At 58.6% G+C, this 17716-nt stretch overlaps 2 protein-coding genes and 1 long non-coding RNA gene across 6 annotated transcripts; 2 read left to right on the top strand and 1 right to left on the bottom strand.

Moving 5' to 3' along the window:
- Window positions 1-5562: 5562 nt before the first annotated feature.
- METTL27 (methyltransferase like 27) lies at window positions 5563-9410 on the top strand. Of its 4 annotated transcripts, none has more exons than XM_025864743.2 (6): window positions 5563-5614; window positions 5866-5992; window positions 6601-6729; window positions 6957-7092; window positions 7378-7470; window positions 9063-9410. In XM_025864743.2, exons 2-6 carry the CDS (start codon window positions 5870-5872, stop codon window positions 9191-9193), a joined length of 612 nt encoding a protein of 203 aa, XP_025720528.1. In that variant the 5' UTR covers window positions 5563-5614; window positions 5866-5869; the 3' UTR covers window positions 9194-9410. The 4 variants fall into 4 exon arrangements, with proteins under 4 accessions (XP_025720528.1, XP_025720525.1, XP_073740287.1 ...); XM_025864740.2 differs by having other exon boundaries at window positions 9010-9410; XM_073884186.1 differs by lacking the exon at window positions 6601-6729 and having other exon boundaries at window positions 9010-9410.
- Window positions 9411-10204: 794 nt separating this feature from the next.
- On the bottom strand, window positions 10205-11843 carry CLDN4 (claudin 4). Its single transcript, XM_025864687.2, has one exon. The coding sequence runs from the start codon at window positions 11619-11621 to the stop codon at window positions 10992-10994; it is 630 nt and encodes a 209-aa protein (XP_025720472.1). The 5' UTR covers window positions 11622-11843; the 3' UTR covers window positions 10205-10991.
- Window positions 11844-14348: 2505 nt separating this feature from the next.
- Window positions 14349-17487, top strand: LOC141371070 (uncharacterized). Its single transcript, XR_012375691.1, has 4 exons — window positions 14349-14555; window positions 15126-15246; window positions 15666-15737; window positions 17173-17487. It is a non-coding gene; the product is annotated as an uncharacterized lncRNA (long non-coding RNA).
- The last annotated feature ends 229 nt before the right edge of the window (window positions 17488-17716 follow it).

Here is a 17716-nt window from a genome sequence, read left to right as displayed (position 1 = left end):
AGTGGGTACCTGACGGTTGAGAATAAGCCATTCAAGCAGAGGTCTGAAGGAAGAGTGATCCAGACCAAAAACAGCAGTGCAAAGGTCCTGGGGTAACCATGGCATGTTCCAGGAATAGCAGACGCTAAGATGGTGGAGTGAGGAAAGAGGTTAGGGATGAGGGTGGTAAGGAATTTGGATTTTAGGTTTTAAGCAGGAAGTAAGCTCATCAAATTTATACTGTAGGGGCGCCTGGGTGGCTCAGTCAGTTAAGCATTCGCCCTTGGCTCAAGTCATGATCCGATCGAGCCGCATGTCAGGCTCCCCGCTCAGCAGGAAGTCAGCTTCTCCCTCTGCCCCTCCCCCTGCTTGTGCTCTCTCTCTCAAATAAATAAATAAAATCTTTAAAAACAATGTACACTGTAAAAACGTCATTCTGGTTGGGCATATTTTGTTAACTGATCAACAAAAACATGGGGTCTATAGTGCTAATCTCTTGTATGTTTGAAATTTTCCATTTTAAAAACAGTAGTCCATACTACCTCTAGCTACTCCGAGGAAAATGGACTGTGGGTGGAGGCAGAAGCGGGGCAGGGAGGCCGGGGAGGAGGCTGCAGCAGGGGTCTCGGTGAGAGGGGAGGGTAAACAGGACCAGAGTGGCAGGGGCAGAAGGGAGAGGCCATGGGCATGTGGGATGAGAGAAAAATGGCTTGGACTTAGCCCCTGGGTGCACCGTGGTTCTGGAGGACAAGGAGGGGCAGGTTTGGGAGTACGGACAAGGAAAACTGGGTTTGGGAGCGATGCCAGAGAGAGGCTCGTGGCCTCCACAGGGAGGTATCGGGTGCACAAGTCCAGAGTTCAGGGGAGAGTCAGGGCTTGGAGTCACCTCTTTGGGGATCGCTGGCATATAAAAAGTATTTGAAACCACGGGACAAGATGAGATCATATAGGAAGTGGGTGTAGTTAGAGACCAAGAACGGGCCCAGGACTTGGGGGTGGGGGGCGCTCTCCGACTTGAGGAGGAAGAGGGGAGAGAAGAAGAAAGGGCAGCAAAGGAGACAGGAAACCAGAAAGAAGGGAAGTTGCTCTCTCGTCCCCAATCACCCTGTAACCTGTCAATCCCGTGGCAGCCCCTCCCCGGCAGCCCCCCGCCCCCGTCCCCCCGCGCTGCTCGGGACTCCAGCTCTGGCCCAGATCATTACAACAGGCTGGGGTCCACTCCCCACACTGCCATCTGGGCGTCTCTGTGAGATGCAGATCTGAAGCTACAACTCCGGCAGCCCCTGCAGGGTTAGAGAGCCAGTCCCGGCCTGGTGACCGCGGCCCCTGGGGACGCTCCCACCCACCAGACACAGAGGCAGGTGGAAGCACACGCGTTTGCACATACCGAGGAGCGGGGGGCTGCACCTTGCACCAGCAGCCATCCCCCCCTCCTTCCCTGCTTCCCACAGGCAGGGCTCGTTTCCCACACCGGAGCCTGGAAGTGCCAGACCTCCCTTTCCCAGCCTCTGGGGCTCCTGGGAAAATGTCCTCCCTCCAAAGAAAGAGAGAGACAAGGAGACAAGGCCCAGCCTGCCTTGTGGTTTCTATGTGAGGACACATGAACGTCTGAGGTGCTGCCACCATCCTGTGACCAGAAGGAACCCTCAGAGCAAACACAAAATGACGAACAGGAGACTGGAGCCTGGGTCCTCGGTGAAGTCAGTGGGTGGGCCACGGGGCGCCTGGCTGGCGCAGCCGGTTGAGTGCCTGACTCTCAGTTTTGGCTCAGGTCACGATCTCAGGGTCATGAGATCGAGCCCCACGTTGGGCTCCTCGCTCAGCAGGGAGTCTGCTTGAGATTCTCTCTCCCTCTGCCCCTCCCCCTGCTCATGCTCTCTCTTTCTCTCAAATAAATAAATCTTTGAAAAAAAAAAAATCAGCGGGCCACGGGGCCAGCCTTGGTACGCAGACCAGTGGACTTCTGCTAAGACTAAACAGCGAACCCCTACTATTTAAACCCCTTTGGGTTGGGTTCCCGGCATTTGCATCCAGAAGCATCCCGACTGACCCCCACATCCTCACGCATGCGCACGTCCCACCCTCACATGCCTGGCCCCCAAAAGTTGTGCCTTCCCCCTCAGAACTCTTGCCCATTGGCATCACTATGTCTTGCCTGTGGGCCCTCTTGGCCTAACATAGCCTCACCTTTGTCCACTTGACCCTTTCCCGCCACTCACTCTGGCCACAGGGTGACTCACCTGGCCTCAGCCACCTGCAGCCCTTGGCCTCTGGCTTGTACATCGGTGAGGCCACACAACAGTTTTGAAACATAAACTGCTCCTTTTCACCCCCAAACCATTTTGGGGGGCGGACTGGATGGTGTCCATTGCTCCAGGGGAAGGTCATTGTCAGCACAAAAAAAAAAAAAAAAAAAAAAACAGGAAAGACTTTGGGATTCCAAAGTTTAGGACTTAATCGGGCTGATAACGGGACACAGAAACCTTTGAGGTGTCAGAGAAACACCTCCTGCCCTGAGACTAGGATGGTTTCCTGGGGCTCTCGAGGGGAAGGAATGGAGTGGGCTCTGGGGAGAGCAGTCAGTGGGGCCTGGGGTTCATGCCTGGGAATAGCAGAGTGGCATCCTGAGACCATCAGCTCCCACCAGGACCCTCCATGGCAAGTCTTGCTCTCCACCAGGGCCTAGAAGCCATTGCTGTAGGAGCCACATTGGTGCTCACAAACCAGGAAGCCCCCCATCAGTGAGTGGGGCACCACTGAGCAGAGGCCCTGAGAGACTATGGGGACAGATACGCAGTCCCTCCAGGGCCTCCCCAGGTTCCCTCTGATGATCCAACAAGACTGCCTTTGGGGCTATCCACTTTACTTAAAGGGTCATTCCTCATGACGACATCTTTCAACACCACAGCGCCCACCTACCCCCACCCCAGACAAAAGAGTGGTCCTGGACACCGGGGGTGGGGGGTGGCTTAGAAGGAAAAGCCTGCACCCAGATACTGAGGAGATAATGAGCAGAGCCCGAACAGGAGAAGACACCCATCTCCCTTTTGCCCCACTAGGCCAGGGTAGAGTGGGGGCTGTTTCTGACTCATCTCTGTGACTCCAGCACCCTGCCCAGGGCCTGATAAACAGAAAGTACACAATAAATATTTATTGGCCTAAATGGAACATGAGGCTGTAGAGATGGGGCCCCCACTGTCGGCTGACTGAGCCAGTCCTTGCCCCCAACCTCCGCCTCCCGATTCACCTGCGAGCGACCGCTCATCTGGCCACTAGGATGAAGTAGAAGTCACGGCCCTGGGCTTCCAATAAAGCTTTTGTGATGATGAATAGTCTGAGCTGGCCCAGCTCTTTACCCTTTTCCCTTCATCCTGTCCTGTCTGGAGGCGTAGCAGCCACGAGGAGGTGACAGTCAGGAGCACAAAGGCCTCCGTGCAAAAGGTGGCAGAGAAGGAAGATGACAAGAGCGTGGGTCCCTGATGGCACAGCTGAGCCTCTGACCAGACTGCCCAGTCTCAGCTTCCTTGATGAGCCCTGTCAATCCCTCTGTCTTGAAGCTGTAGCTGTTATGTGTGTTCAGTTATTTGCAGCTGAACACAACGGATTCACAGCACATTCACTGTGTGCCTTTGGACCAAAACAGATCTGGGCTCGGACCTTGGCAGGTGACAGCTGAAATCTGGGTTTGCTCCACTCCCCCGAAACTGCTCTTGCCAACGTCATTGTATTAATTAAGGGAAATGACGAGTTGTTTGTAACAGGCAATCCTGAAATCTCAGTGGCTCAACAGGATGAGGTTGATTTCTTGCTCCTGTTACAGTCCGATGCAGGCTGGTGGGGAGGGCACGGCTACGCACAATCGTTTAGGGTCCCAGACGCTGTCATCTGGCAGCCCCATTCTCCTCTGGGTGTTCGGAGCCCCTCCATAGAGGATTGGAAAGGGGGTGTTTATGGGCCAGGTCTGGAAATAAAGCGCTTCACCACCATCCACCTTCTATTGGCCAGAGTTCAGCCACGTGGCCACACACACAGATGAGGGAGGCTGGGGCACGACGTCTAACTCAGAAAGAGGAAGTAAATCTGGCCACTGGTGTACACTAGCAGGGTCTACCTTGGCCTCCAAAGACCTCCACATCCCTATAGACGGTGCTCACTTCTGAAGCCTCATTTTAAACCACCTCAGTGTTGGCCATCCCTCATCTTTTTGAAACACTCTGTTCTTGGCATCCTTCCTGACTTCTCTGGGTTCTCTCCAGCTCTCCTAGACACTCCTCTTCCTCCCTGAAGGGTTGGGGGTCCTCAAGCTGGGTCCTGACCTCCTGTCCTCCTTTCTTTCTGTTCTCTCCCCTCACATCTCACGTTTACCAGCTGCCTCAATCACCACTGGTTATACTCCTGACCCTGAATCTGTCTCCAGCCTGACCTCTCTCCTGAGCTCAAGACTTGCATCAAACAGTGTCCTGGACGTCTTCACATATACACTTCAAACTCAACACCCTCAAACTGTGAATATCCTCCTTGCCCCAAACCTGTTCCTCCTCCCCGGCTTCCCTTTTTGTGAATGGCACCATCATCAACCCAAAGGCTCAACTCCCAACTGCTTGCTTCCCCTCCCCATGCCACACACTCTCAATCACCAAAGCCCTGCTGCCCAGGCTTCTACCACTGAAACATCTCCAAACTTCATCCATTATCTCTGCACAGCCATGGCTGCTACCCAGGCTCATGCTACCAACACCTCCTTCCTGGACAACTGCGACAGGCTCCCAAACTCCTCCTGCCCAAACCTTGATCCCCAAAGGTTCTCTAGGCTAGTGCTTCTGAAACTCTAGGAGCACAGAAATCACCTGGAGAGTCTGTTTAAAGTAGATTTCTGGGGCCTCCCCACCCCTCTTGCAATCTGATTCTGATTCACTTGGTCTGGGGAGGGGCTCAGGAATTTGCATTTCTAACCAGTTCCCCTCTTAAGGGCGCCCCTGGAGGAACCCAAGCTAAAGATGCTGGCACAGAGGTTGCAAGTTTTGGGACCGTACTTTGAGTAGCAAGGATCCCCAGTCTGTCCAATACGGAGGCCACTAGCCACAGATGGCTATTTAAATTATTAAAACAAAATAAAACTTAAAATTCAGTCCCTCAGTAGCACTAGCCACATTTCCGATGTTCAACTGCCCCGTAGCTAGTGGCTACTATATCAAACAACGTCCAGTATCGAACATTTCCATCGCCACAGAAAGTTCTACTGGATGGCGTTGCCCAGACCAAGGTGACCGTTCTAAAGAAAGGAAGGCTGATCTTAGGTCCCCCTCTTGCCCATAAGATTTCAGAGGCCCTCACTTCCTAAAAGTAAAAGCATACAAAGGACGTCGAGAGCCAGGAGGGCACAGAGATGCTCCTAAACTGGGAAACCCTGAAAATGCTTCGGAGGAGTCCAAATCTTCCCCGGCTAGAGAAAGGCCAAGAACTTTGAGCTCATTGGATGATGGTGGAGGGGCGGTGCCAGCGCTTCCCTTTGATTGGGTACTTTCTCATAGCGGAAAGCCAATCATCGAGGGCGGTGGGGGCGGGGCCTGTACGGCCGTACAGACCCCGCCCCGAATTCCGGGGCTCTAAACACCGCAGGGGAGTCGGATTGGCGGTGAGTTCTGACCCTCTACCTCCTTAGATCCCTCTGGTGCTAGAATCCGGCTCACCGCATTGGGAGTGGGGAGGTGGGGGCAGGTCCTACTTCCCGCTGCGGGGAGCACCGTCCCCCCAGCCCTGAAGCCCACGTGTCCAGTCTCGCGCTGTGTGTACTGTCACCGCCTATGAAATGGCCTGGCGGGTGGAGGGTTGGGAATGGGAGAGATCGCAGTGGGCCTCGAGATAACGGAGGCTGGGTCCCCACAGGAGGATGGCTCAGGAGGAGGGCCGGAGCCTGTCTGAGGCGCGGTCCCGGGTGGGGGTCTTACACGGCATCACCGACCTGGGCGACAAGCTGCACTTCTATAAGCGCTGGGCTCCGGACTATGACCAGGTAAACTGGCCAGGCTCCTCACCTCCACCTCTCTTGCTCGCCCAACCTCAACTTTCCTATCTGTAAAGTGGGAAGAGTTAGCCTCGCATCACCCCAGGGTGGCTTGTGAGAATGAGGTGAGCCCCTGCAGTCCTGCCCCCTTCAAGGACTAGCCCCTCTTCGGCTCACCTACAGCAGTCCTGCCCTCTGGCCAGCCCCATGGCTCCACATTGGCAGCCCCTAGAAATCAGGAACCAAGACCTCCCCGCCCTGGGACTGCAGCCCAGACAGAGGGGCCGCCTGGAGGAGGTGCCTCTGGAGGGGTCACTATGGACTAAGGAGAGAGTGCTGCATTGGCCAGCAGAGCAGTTCCCAGCAGTGGGCTGTGCACTGACTCTCTAATCCTCGCCCGTGGGCAGAGGAAAGCATCTCATGCTGGAGTCCCCGGCAGGGCTGGAGCCCTGGTGAGTGGGCACTCACGCGCGCGCGCGCGCGCACACACACACACACACACACACACACACACACACACACACAGCTTGACCTGGCTGACTCCTAGACAACCCCACATGGAGATCCCCCAAACAGTGGGGCACTGGGTACCGGTCGGCTCAGCACTCTGTCCCCAGGACGTGGCCGCCCTGCAGTACCGTGCCCCACGCCTCGCCGTGGACTGCCTTACCCAAGCCCTTCCGGGCCCACCTCATGCTGCCCTGATCCTGGATGTGGCCTGTGGCACCGGCCTGGTGGCTGCCGAGGTGAGGCCTCCCTGGATCCCCTGCCCTCTCTTCAGCTCCGCGTTTGTTCAAATTTCCTTTCACCCAGAACTTTGGCCCCAGAACTTTGCCTCCCCCCTCAGACTCACTGGTCCCAAATACTTGGACTGCATTTACAGCGGGGCCCACTGCCCTCCCCAGGTGCAGGGACCCAGCTGGGAGATGGCAAGTGTGATCTGTGACTGAGTCCCCGCCCCCCTCAATCTCAGCTGCAGGCTCGGGGCTTCCTCCAGCTGCATGGAGTGGATGGGAGCCCAGAGATGCTGGAACAGGCCCGAGCCCGTGGCTTCTACCAGCGCCTCAGCCTCTGCATTCTGGGCCAGGAGCCTCTGCCCAGCTCTGAAGGTACTTCCCTCCCACCCAGGCACCTTTCTCTTGTCCAGCCTCCATCCCCCTCCACAAGCCCCCTCCCACACTGAGCCCCCCCAAAGCCTCACTGAGACCCTCTCTGAGCCCCCGTGAGCCCCTCCCCCTCTCTCTCTAGCACTCCACCCCATGATCTGATGTCAGCCCAGGAGGGGCCACAGCTGCCATATCCCCCTGCAAGTGGCAGGCCTGGTCCCTCCTGCTGGGTGTCATGAGGCCACGACAAAGACAGACCCCCACAGCACATCTCCACATTCTGCATAGGGACCTTCGATGCAGTGCTGATAGTGGGTGCCCTCAGTGACGGCCAGGTGCCCTGCAGTGCTATACCTGAGCTTCTGCGAGTCACCAAGCCAGGTGAGGAGCAGCCTATCCAACCCAGGCACACACCTTCCCCCTCACCATGCGCACAGACACCAGCCTCAGAACCTCTTGGGCCAGGCGAGGGGCCGGGGCCTGCCCTGGGTCACATAGCCTAGCCTCGCATCCCAGCCACCGGCGGCCACCAGCAACAGACCCAGGCAAACGGGCAGGGCAGGCGGGTAGCCAGGTGGCCTCTTATCCATTGAAGGAGAGCTTCACTCTCCTCTCTGGCTCTGTCTCCTCTCCTCCAAGCAGTGGCACAGCCCCGGCCCCCACGGGATTACGGTAGGCACTTTTTGTAAACTCCCCACGTGGACTGATGTGCAGCTGAGGATTGTGTTCACTGTGCTCCGACCGTGTGCCTTGTGCCCGGCTGGGCTGTGCTCCGGGCTGCAGGTACACACCGAAGAGCGGTGTTTCCGGGGGCCGGGCCGGGGAGTGAGGGCAGCCCACACAGAAGGCGGCCACCGGCAGAAACAAAAAGTCAGGCGGACAGCCGCAGGAAGTCATGGGCAGAAAGAGGAATGGCGGAGCAGGAGGGTGGTGGGGCCCTGACTCGGCTGCGGGACGGGGCCAGCAAGCCCCAAAGGTGCCCCTGTTGCAGCAAGACTGCATCTTCTCCCTGCCCCCCTCGCCCCCACAGGGCCCAGCAGGACCTGTCGCTAAGCCTGGACAGGTCTGGGCAGCCTTCGGCCTCAGGGAACTGTGCAGGCTGACAGACGCAGGGTCTTGAGTGGGGTCAGAGAGGCAGTGACTGGGCTCGAGAGAACAGGAAGCTCCCATCAGAACCAGCCCAGCCCATGCTCATCAGGCCCCTTAGTTGGCCGGAGCCCCGTCTGTCTGCCCACGTGGCACAGACTTCCCTGTTTTGGAGCCTCTCCTCCCACGGAGCCCCATCCACCCATCGCGCAGGGCCCTACTTCTCCTCACCCCTTCCTCCAGGAAGCCCTCCAGACACCATCTCTCCTACATGTATCTGAGCCCACACTGGGCATGCTATCGGTGCCTGGGGAGGACCCGAAGGGATAGGTCATTTATTCATTCAGCCAGTGCTTAATGACTGTGCAGTCCTTCCTGTGACCCCGGGGAATCAGCCCCACTCTGTAAGCTGGGAAAACAGGCTCAGAGAGGTGAGGGGACTTGCCCGAGATCCAGAGTGCTTCCTTCCTGTGCCTCCAGACACAGCCACATCCTCCAGCAGAGGGGCTGGGTGAGCAGTGAGGACGGAGCCCCCCCTGTCCAGGGGATTAAGCCAAGAATTCCCAGGGTAACTTGGGCCTGGAAGGGTGCATAGGAGGCTGTCAGGCTGAGGGCGCAGAAGGGTATTCTTGGGGCAGGAACGGTGAGCCGCCGAGGTATGGAGGTGGGGAAAGGCTGGCCCGGGGACAAAGCTGAGAGGATATATGCCCTTGAGGACACCCTTGAGGACAGGAGCAGAAAGGGACAACCTTCCCGGGAAGGGGTGGGCCTCGAGCCTGGAACCAAGGCTCCTGCCCCTCCCCCACCCACCTTCCCCCACCCCACCCTCTCCAGGGGGGCTGGTGTGTCTGACCACCAGGACCAACCCATCCAACCTGCGCTACCAGGAGGCACTGGAGGCCACGCTGGACGGGCTGGAACGGGCCGGGGCGTGGCAACGCCTGGTGGCCTGGCCCGTGGACCGGTGGGAACTCGCCACTTCCGAGCTCGAGGTGGGGCCTGGAACTTCGGACAGTGATGGCTTCATCTCCGGCATTGTCTACCTGTACCGGAAGCAGGATGTGGCCCAGGTGGAGGGAGTGAGGCCCAGTTCTCAGCCCCCCGCTGACCTCTGACTCTCCGCGTGACCTCAGCCAGGCCTGTCCTTGGGCCTCCTCTGCTTCATTTGTAAAATGGGGCCCCTGTGCCAACCTTGCCCCTCAGGGAATTCTGCCTATTAAATGAGTCCCAGAAGGGGTTGCAGGCCTCTGGCTCTGATTCTCTCCCCCAGGAAGGTGACATCTGTCCCTGAGAAGGACGGAAATGAGAAGAGACAGAACAAAGAGGGCTCCCACTCCGGGCCGTCCCTGCGCCAGGCATGATAGGGCCACAGATGTGACATTTTGACGCCTGCCATGGTGGCAGGTCCTCTCACCCTAACTGGAGGACCAGGAAACCCGTGCTCATGCCTCTGGCCTTGACCAAATACGTTCACGTGCCCAGCATTCTCATTTCTAAAAGCTCGGCTCCAAGCGTGCCTTGGAGGCTCATTAGGAAGGAGCCTTGGAGCTGGGCCTTTAGGACGAGCAGGATTCAGGGGGCTGGAGAAAGGGAACAAGACATTCCAGACCCACAGCAGGGACAGCCTGGGCCGAAGCCAGGACATGGGACCTAGAGGGCGAGCGGACCGGCCTGGCTTCCCAGACAAAGCGGGGACAAAGAGGAGGAGAGGGCAGGTGGCCCACTCCCAGGGCTGGGTGTTCTTACCTGGCCTCCCTCCAACCGGGGGTCCCCAACCCTTCACCACAGTCCTGGGCACACAGCGTGTTTCCTATGTATGGCTTTACCTTTTACCAAATGAAGGGCTTTGAGCAAGGTGATTCCAAGGTGAGGGCCAGCTCTGATTTGTCACAACTCCTCAAAACCATTTTTTTTTTAAGTGTTCTTGTCCCGGCCACATCACAGTGGTCCTGTTCTTCGCCGGCCCCCTGCCCAGGCTTCTAGCCCTGCCCTGCCCACCTTCATGGCTGAAATCAGAAACGATACGGTCTTCCTGTGCACAGGACCCATTTATTGTAGAAAATAATAGTAATTACCATGACAACAGATCTCCTTAAGTTATAAAACAAACCACAGAGGAGGCAGGGAAAAGGCCCAGGACTTCCCGGGAGTGAAGGCCAGAGAGAGACCGCCCCCCCCCCCCCCCAGCTGTCCCCAGGATGTCCAGTGACCTTGGCAGGGGTGGCAGATGTCGCAAGTCCCAAGAGTCCCGGGGTCCTGCTGCCGAGGCAGAGCCCTGAGGCTGCAGGGTGGGGGCAGGAAGGGGTGCGGGCTGCCTGGGCAGCCTCCATGGCCTCCTCCCCACCACTACCCAAACCAGTTTGTAGCACCTTCACCCCTCCCCTCCAAACCCGTCTGTCAACTCCGTGTCAACTCTGGCTCTACAGTCAGGTGGGTGAGCGAGGCCCCAGCCGATCTCCTGGCCAACACGGGCATGCGCAGGGCACGAGGCAGAGCCCAGGCCAAGTCAGGGCTGAGCTGTCCTGGCCAGCAGGAGCCCGCTCCCGCCTCCCCCGCCACACCTGTTACTTCCGCCCTCTCTCCTGTATCCTCCGGCCCTTCAGTGGAGGGTGGCACAGGAGTCCCTTTCTGTCCATCCTTGCTCGAGTAGAAGGGGCCTCAGGTGAGTGTCCAAGGGGGCTAGAAGGGGCTGAGGGCTGCCGGAACAATGGCCTGGCTCAGTCCCCGCTTGTCCAGCCCCGGGGCCATCCTGGGCTCACAGGGCTGCGCCTTCAGTCCAGGGAGGAACAAAGCCGGCGGGACAGAGCTGAGTCGCCTTACACGTAGTTGCTGGCTGGGGCGGAGCGGGCGGCGGAGTACTTGGCCGAGTAGGGCTTGTCAGTGCGGGGCGGGCAATTGCAGCAGAGGAGGGCCCCCCCCAGCAGCAGCAGGCCCGAGGCCGCCCAGCCGATGTAGAGAGAGGCACCCATCTCCCGCTTCTGGCCCGAGGCCACCAGCGGGTTGTAGAAGTCCCGGATGATGGTGTTGGCCGTCCAGGACGCGGGCACCAGGACCAGCAGGCCGGCCAGCAGGAACACCACGCCCGCCACGATCATGGTCTTGGCCTTGGTGCTCTCATCCTCCACGCAGTTGGTGCACTTGCCCCCCACCACGGAGAGCAGCACGCCCAGCAGTGCCAGGATGATGCAGATGACCATGAGGGCGCGGGCCGCCTGCAGGTCCTGCGGCAGCGCCAGCAGCGAGTCGTACACCTTGCACTGCATCTGGCCGGTGCTCTGCACCACGCAGTTCATCCACAGGCCCTCCCAGATGGTCTGCGACGTGACGATGTTGCTGCCGATGAAGGCCGTCACGCGCCACATGGGCAGCGCGCAGCTCAGGATGGCGCCCAGCCAGCCCAGCACGGCCAGCGCGATGCCCATCACCTGCAGCCCCATGGAGGCCATGGCTCAGCGTCTGCGGGGCTCTAGGACCTGGAAGGCTGTGGGGGTCCGGCCCTGGGGGCTGTAGGAATCCAAGCGCTGAGGACAGACCCTCAGCGTCCACAGGAAGACTTTCACTTGGAGTCCAGAAACACCGGATCGGCTCTCCAGCTCTCCGGAGTCAGAAGCACAAGCCCAGCCAGTGTGCCTAGACGGTTCCTTTCAGCCACGGGCTCTGCACCCGCTACAGGGGCGGTTATATGGCTCTGCGGTGGGGGCGGGAGCAGAGGGAGGGGTTTCAGTCCCTGGGGCCTGCCCCCTGACCAGTTTCTCTGGATTCCTGAACCCGGGCCAACAAAGGCACTTCAAGGCTGATGGGCCCCTGAGTCAGGATCCTGGAGAGCCAGTCTCGGGGGAAACTGCCCTCTCCCCCTGCCCCCGGGCCCATTGCTGAGGTCAGCCTGGAGACAGACATTGAGTCACAGCTCCCAAGCACCTGGACACATGGGGCAAGCAGCCCCAGCCACGGTTGGGTCCTGAATACCAGGATCCCCACACCTCAGGGCTCCCTCATTCCAGGCTTGGGTGGGCAGACAGGGCGGGGACCCTCAGGGAGAGGGTCTGAGGATGAAGTCCTGGGAATATCAAAGAGCAGCTCCACCCTGATTACTGTAGTCCGGTCCTTATCACCGTCCCCTCTGGCCCCATCATTACTATTCCGAGTCTCACCATCTGGGCACTTGCCTCCCCAGCGATTTTGGCGTGGGCTTGATGAGGGCACTTTGGGGAACGAGCGGCTGGGGGACCAGGACTCCTGGGTCTGTCCCCTGTTATCCCTTCCCTTCCCACCACCAGGCTTCCCAGCCCTGCCAGAGGAGGAGGTCTTTTGGCTGAAGAGAGAAGGAAGCCTGTCCCCCGCCCCCACCAGCAGAATTTCGGCCAATTCCTGCTGGGGTTGAGGCCACTTGGCCCAAACTGAGTGGGGGAGGTCACGGAGAGCAAGCCATGGGCCAGGCCCCGGGAGCATAAGCCCAGCAAAAGACTGTTTACTCAAGGAAGACACACAGAGCAGTGGTCAGATAACGTCAGGGTGGGGGCAAAGTCCCAAGAGACCTGGAAAGGGGAGGAAGAGCTCAGACTGGATGGAGGTGGGGCACTGGGGAGGGGGCTTAGGAGGGAAGGGGAGCCGCAGGGCACAACTCGGGGGGGGGGGGGGGGGGGGGGCTGTAGTCTCGGGTTTTGTGCAGAGGGCGCTGAGGGCAGGAATCACCACGAATGGGGCCCCTGGGAGTTGTGCAAAGCAGCAGGTCTGGGTGAAAAGGACATTTGGGGAGAAGCAACATGGAGGGCAAAGGTACCAGCGCTGGGGAAATGAGCTAATTCTAGGAACCTGGAGGAATCCAGTCGGACCAGACCCTGGGGTTGTGGGGGAGGGGCCGGAGAGAAAGGGCCAGAAACCTCTGCCCCAAAGATCACCGAGCCCCGGGATGGGCAAGGGCATTGGATGCCAGGCAGAGAGGGGTCCACACACCTTAGAAAGATGTCTCTGGAAACTGAATGGTGGTGAAAGAAAACAGGGCAGGGTTTGGGGGGGGGGGTCTTTATGGGGGAGAGGGGTTGGGCCTCGCTCATCCTGGCTAGATCAAGGGAACCCCTCACCCTCCACATGGTCCCCACCAACATGGCTCCCTGAGCTCACAGCATTGTCCAGCAACCAAGCCCGGCCCCCTGGGGTGGCCGCGTGTCCTTGAGTTTCCTCCGGGAGAATCAGCAAGTGGGCATGCTTTAGAGCGATTTAGGTTGGAGTCATCTGTGAGCCCTGAGCACACGGGAGGCCTCTGAGATCCCATGCGGATGGCCTGACAAACCACAGGGCCGGCTGGGACAATCTAGCATGGTGGGGAAGTCGAGGTCTTGCGTTGTGGTTGGCCCCTCTATGAGGCTGGGGGCTCCCAGAGGACAGAAGCAGGGGTGCTCAATGAATGCTCGAGCACTCAGTAAGGCAGGAGGCACTCTCCTGGTTCCCAAATGCCCTCCCCCACCTTCCCCTACACTTCCACCCCCTCTCCCACAGGCACACACACCAACACAAACAGGGATGGTTTCTGCCTGGACCACACCTCCCAGGTTTTCCTTACAAGGCTCAGAGGAACAGCTCACGAGGACGCCTGCGGGCTGAACAACAGAGATAAGTACCCTTCGAGATTGACAATAAGTGCTTTCCTGTGATGACCTCATCCCAGCCTCCCCGAAAGTAAGTAGGGCAGGGACTCTTACAGCCTTGGTACGGATGGGTAAACCGAGGCCCAGAGAAGGCCGAGGGCTTGCCCAGAACAGGATGGGCACTCCATCATCAGAGCCTCCTTACTCAGGTGCCCCTCATCCATGGTCCCAGCCCTTCAGTAAGCTTTCTGAGTCCAGAAGTAGGTTGGCCAGGTGGCCAGACCCCCGCCCCGCCCTACCCCTGCCAACTTCCTGCCCTTGTTTTCTTGTGACACAGCCAAATGGCACTTGGAGAAATAGGAGTGGGGGAGGGGGGCACACAGGCCTTAGAACTTTCCACCTGTGGCCCAAAGAAGTGACTAAGAAGCTGTCCTTCCCTGCCCAGTTCAGCCAAGCACATCACAGGTGGGGGAGGGGCTGAGCATAGGGGAAGGGCAGGAGCAGGGGGAGCCCAGGCGGGGCTATGGGCCCAGGTGTGCAGAAGGAACAGGAGGTCCCCCGAGACCGTGAGCAGCTCTGCACATGAGTGGAGCTGGAGAAATATTTGTGGAGGCTTGACTTGGGCCAGGAGGCCCTGGCGGGGTCCCACCCACCTGCTGCAGGAAAAACACCAGCAGAGACCAGACACTTTTCCTACACTCGCTCCCGCTTCCGGAGCCTGCCGCTCCTAACAGCTTGAACAACATTTTACTGGGACATCTAATGGGTCTGCCATCCATCTTCTTTGCCTCTGAGGTGAGCAGGGCTGGGTTGGTACTTACTTCCTCTTCTTTCTCCCAGCATTCACTGCCTAGTTTTATGCCAACAGAACTGTTGCCATACATGCTGGTTTTTTTCAAGGACAGCCCTCTCCCCAGATCTGTTCACCCATCCCTGCCCGCCTCAAAAGCCTCTTGCCAGCCATGTGACCTCAGAGAGGCCAGTTTCCCTCTCAGCCTCAACTTCCCTCTTTGTCAAATGAGGACATCGGCGCTCCTCCCCTCTCAAAGACAGCTGTCAAATGAGATAAGGCTGTGAAAATGCCTTGTCCGCTGGAAAGCGCACTACCAATGAGGACGAAGGAGCCACTCCTCAGCTCTGGTCCCGCTCCCACCAGGTGGGAGCTGGGACTCCTTAAGACTCCTCGTCCCCAGAGCCCTAGGAGGTCAGCCAAGCCCGGGATTACAGCTCCCCACCCCACCCCCCCAACACACACACTTTGTGACCTGTGTCCACTCCCCCAGCATCCTTAGGAAAAGGGCTCCTGCTCCCACCCAAACCTAGCCATTCTGCTGCCTTCTGAGCCCAGAGCCTGTGTCCTTCTAGGGACTTTGCCCTGCCCACCGGACCCCTACCAGGACAGCGAGAAGAATCTCCGTGGGCCAAGCAGACCCGGGTCCCGGGACCTTTCCTCCTTATTTACTGGGAACAAGAAGACAGAGACCAGGTGAGCTGGTGCCAGCTCAAAATTATTCCCCCACCCCCCACCCCGCCCACACACCGAATGTAACATTTTGATCCTTGTAAAATCAAGCAGACTTTTTTTTAAGACAAAAAGGAGACAGCCTCACTCTCTGCTCAAAAACTGGTCTAGCTGAAAGTTGGTCCAAAACTATTTATTTCTGGGGTGCCTGGGTGGCTCAGTTGGTTAAGCGTCTGCCTTCGGCTCAGGTCATGATCCTGGAGTCCCGGGATCGAGTCCCGTCTGGCTCCCTGCTCAGAGGGGAGTCTCCTTCTGCCTCTCCCCCTGGCTCAAGCTCTCTCTAACAAATAAAATATTTTTTTAAAAAGCCATTTATTTCTGCAGAAGTTCACAAACTTTTCAGCCTACAGCCACGAGTTAAGATCCTGTTTTTTTTTAACCAGAGACAACGCCATTAAGTTCTAAGACATCTAAACTTCAGTAAATAATCTGCAACGGAACTGTCACAGTCCTCAGTGAGTTTACACACTGTGTCACCAAGGTCACTTCAGAGCATCCCCCTGCATTGTCCCAAGGCTTCCAGAACAGACCCGGGCCGGTGTGGACCGGCTGCCTCCTGCGTGGCTCTGGCAGCAACCGGGATTTCCCCAGGGTGGATCCCGCCCCGCTGGGAAGGCTGGGCCCCCGGACTGGCACTCTCAGTGCCAGTCTGGGGGAGGACATGGTGGCCCCTTTGTGGCTCCCCTCTGAAATAACCCCAGCCCTCCCTGGGTCGAGTCCCAGTTCTGCCACTACCCGTTCCGTGACATTGGGCAACAGCACTGAACTCTCTCAACTGATTTCCTCATCTGGGTAAGGAGGGTGACGAGGCCTCCTTCCCAGGCTCTGGGAGGCTCACAGGGAAGACACAGAATCAGGGCCCAGGAGCTGGGCCCCCTGAGATTCTTCTGGCCACCCTGACCGGGGTCTGGCGGGCCCAGAGGAGAGGCCCCAGAAAGCCACAGTTGCTGCGCTCAGAAGTGGAGGCCCAGCCCCAAGCTGAGCAGGTCGCCCTCGGCCCTCAGCCCTCGGCCTGGCAGCCCACACCAGTGGCCAACCTCCCCAATGGCTCAGGGTGGGGTAATGACAGGCCTGGCTGCATGGGAGGCCTGAATGCCCAGCCTGGCCAGACCGGCTGAGCCTGTGCTGCCCCCAGGCCGGGCCGTATGTGGGCTGGGTGGGGGGCGGGTGGCAGTTCCAAGGAAGAGAAGCCGGGCTGGCCGCCCCCCGGCAGTAGGGCAGGAATGGGCTCGGAGAGGGGGAGGGGCTGAGGGAGGGGCTGGGGGGCCCCCTGAGTGTGCTTGGTTAGAGAGACGGTCAGATGCGGCAAGGATTCTGTGAGGGGGAGACTTACAGAGGACGGAACTGAGTGAGTTTTTAATTGCTTCCCATTAAATTTGTGCCTTGGATCCCAGCTTCGGGCTGGCAATTTCAAAGAGCCCCATATTTATGGGTGACGGTGGCCATCCTCACCATCCCACCGGGCTGTCCAGCCGTTCACGGGTGGGCCACTCCCCTACTTCTCAGAAAAGTCCATCCCAGGCCCCAGGCATGAGACCTCCTTCCCACCCACCCCTGTCCCTCCCGCCCTGCGCCACCCCCCTCACTTCAGGGCAGCCTCTGTCTCTGCTGGTTGTTGATCTTCAATGTTCCAGAAGCAGTGGAAGGAGAGAACCTAAAGGCCAGGGGATCCTTGAGGACTCTAATCTGATGGAGGAGTTAATCCCGCCCAGCCCCACCCCTCCCCAGCCAGGGAACCTGCTTCCGCCAGACCCCTCCCGTCAGTTGGTCAGCAAGTAGCTTTCAAAATACCTGACAGGGGCCAGGCACTAGGCCAAGGGCCTTAGTATTATGGGAAATCATTTTCTCTTATGACAAAACCATGTGAGGGTATCATTGTTCCCACTGTAGAGATGGGAAAACTGAGGCTCTGAGAACCAATGTGACATTCAGGGCCACCAGAATAATGACAAGACCAGGATTCACACCCAGCCCTGCCCGATTCTGCAGCTTGTCCTCCGCATCCACCCTCTCTCCTGCCCTGGACTGGCCCAGGGTTGGCCATGGAGCTCAGTGGGGAATCTGGCCGGCACCTGCCCTCAAGGCCCCCAGATCTGAAGAGACAATTTCCTACACCGGAAAGGCCAGCTCTATGTGAACTCTGCAAAGAAAGGGCCAGCTCCACCCGGGGCCCAGGGCAGGATTCCTGGAGGAGGTGACAGGTGGAAGAGAAGAGTTCTCCAAAAGGGGAAATAGGGGGGTGCGAATGGGGGGAGGGCCTCTGGGGGGGAGCCAACAGACGCTGGAGCTGGGCGGGAAAGCAAGTTGGGCCTATCAGGGGAGGCCTTGAGTGCCGAGTCCAGGAGTCTGGGGGCACAGGGGAGCCACAGACAGGCTTTGAGCAAGGGCAGGCCCAGCCAGCTGTGACTCATGGGGAGGTACCTGGGCCAGGGTG

This window comes from Callorhinus ursinus, unplaced genomic scaffold (assembly GCF_003265705.2).
Source record: "Callorhinus ursinus isolate GAN/ISIS: 27379988/994484 unplaced genomic scaffold, GSC_fseal_2.0 scaffold55, whole genome shotgun sequence".
Classification (NCBI taxonomy): Eukaryota; Metazoa; Chordata; class Mammalia; order Carnivora; family Otariidae; genus Callorhinus; species Callorhinus ursinus.
This window is presented reverse-complemented; position numbering and strand designations above follow the sequence as displayed.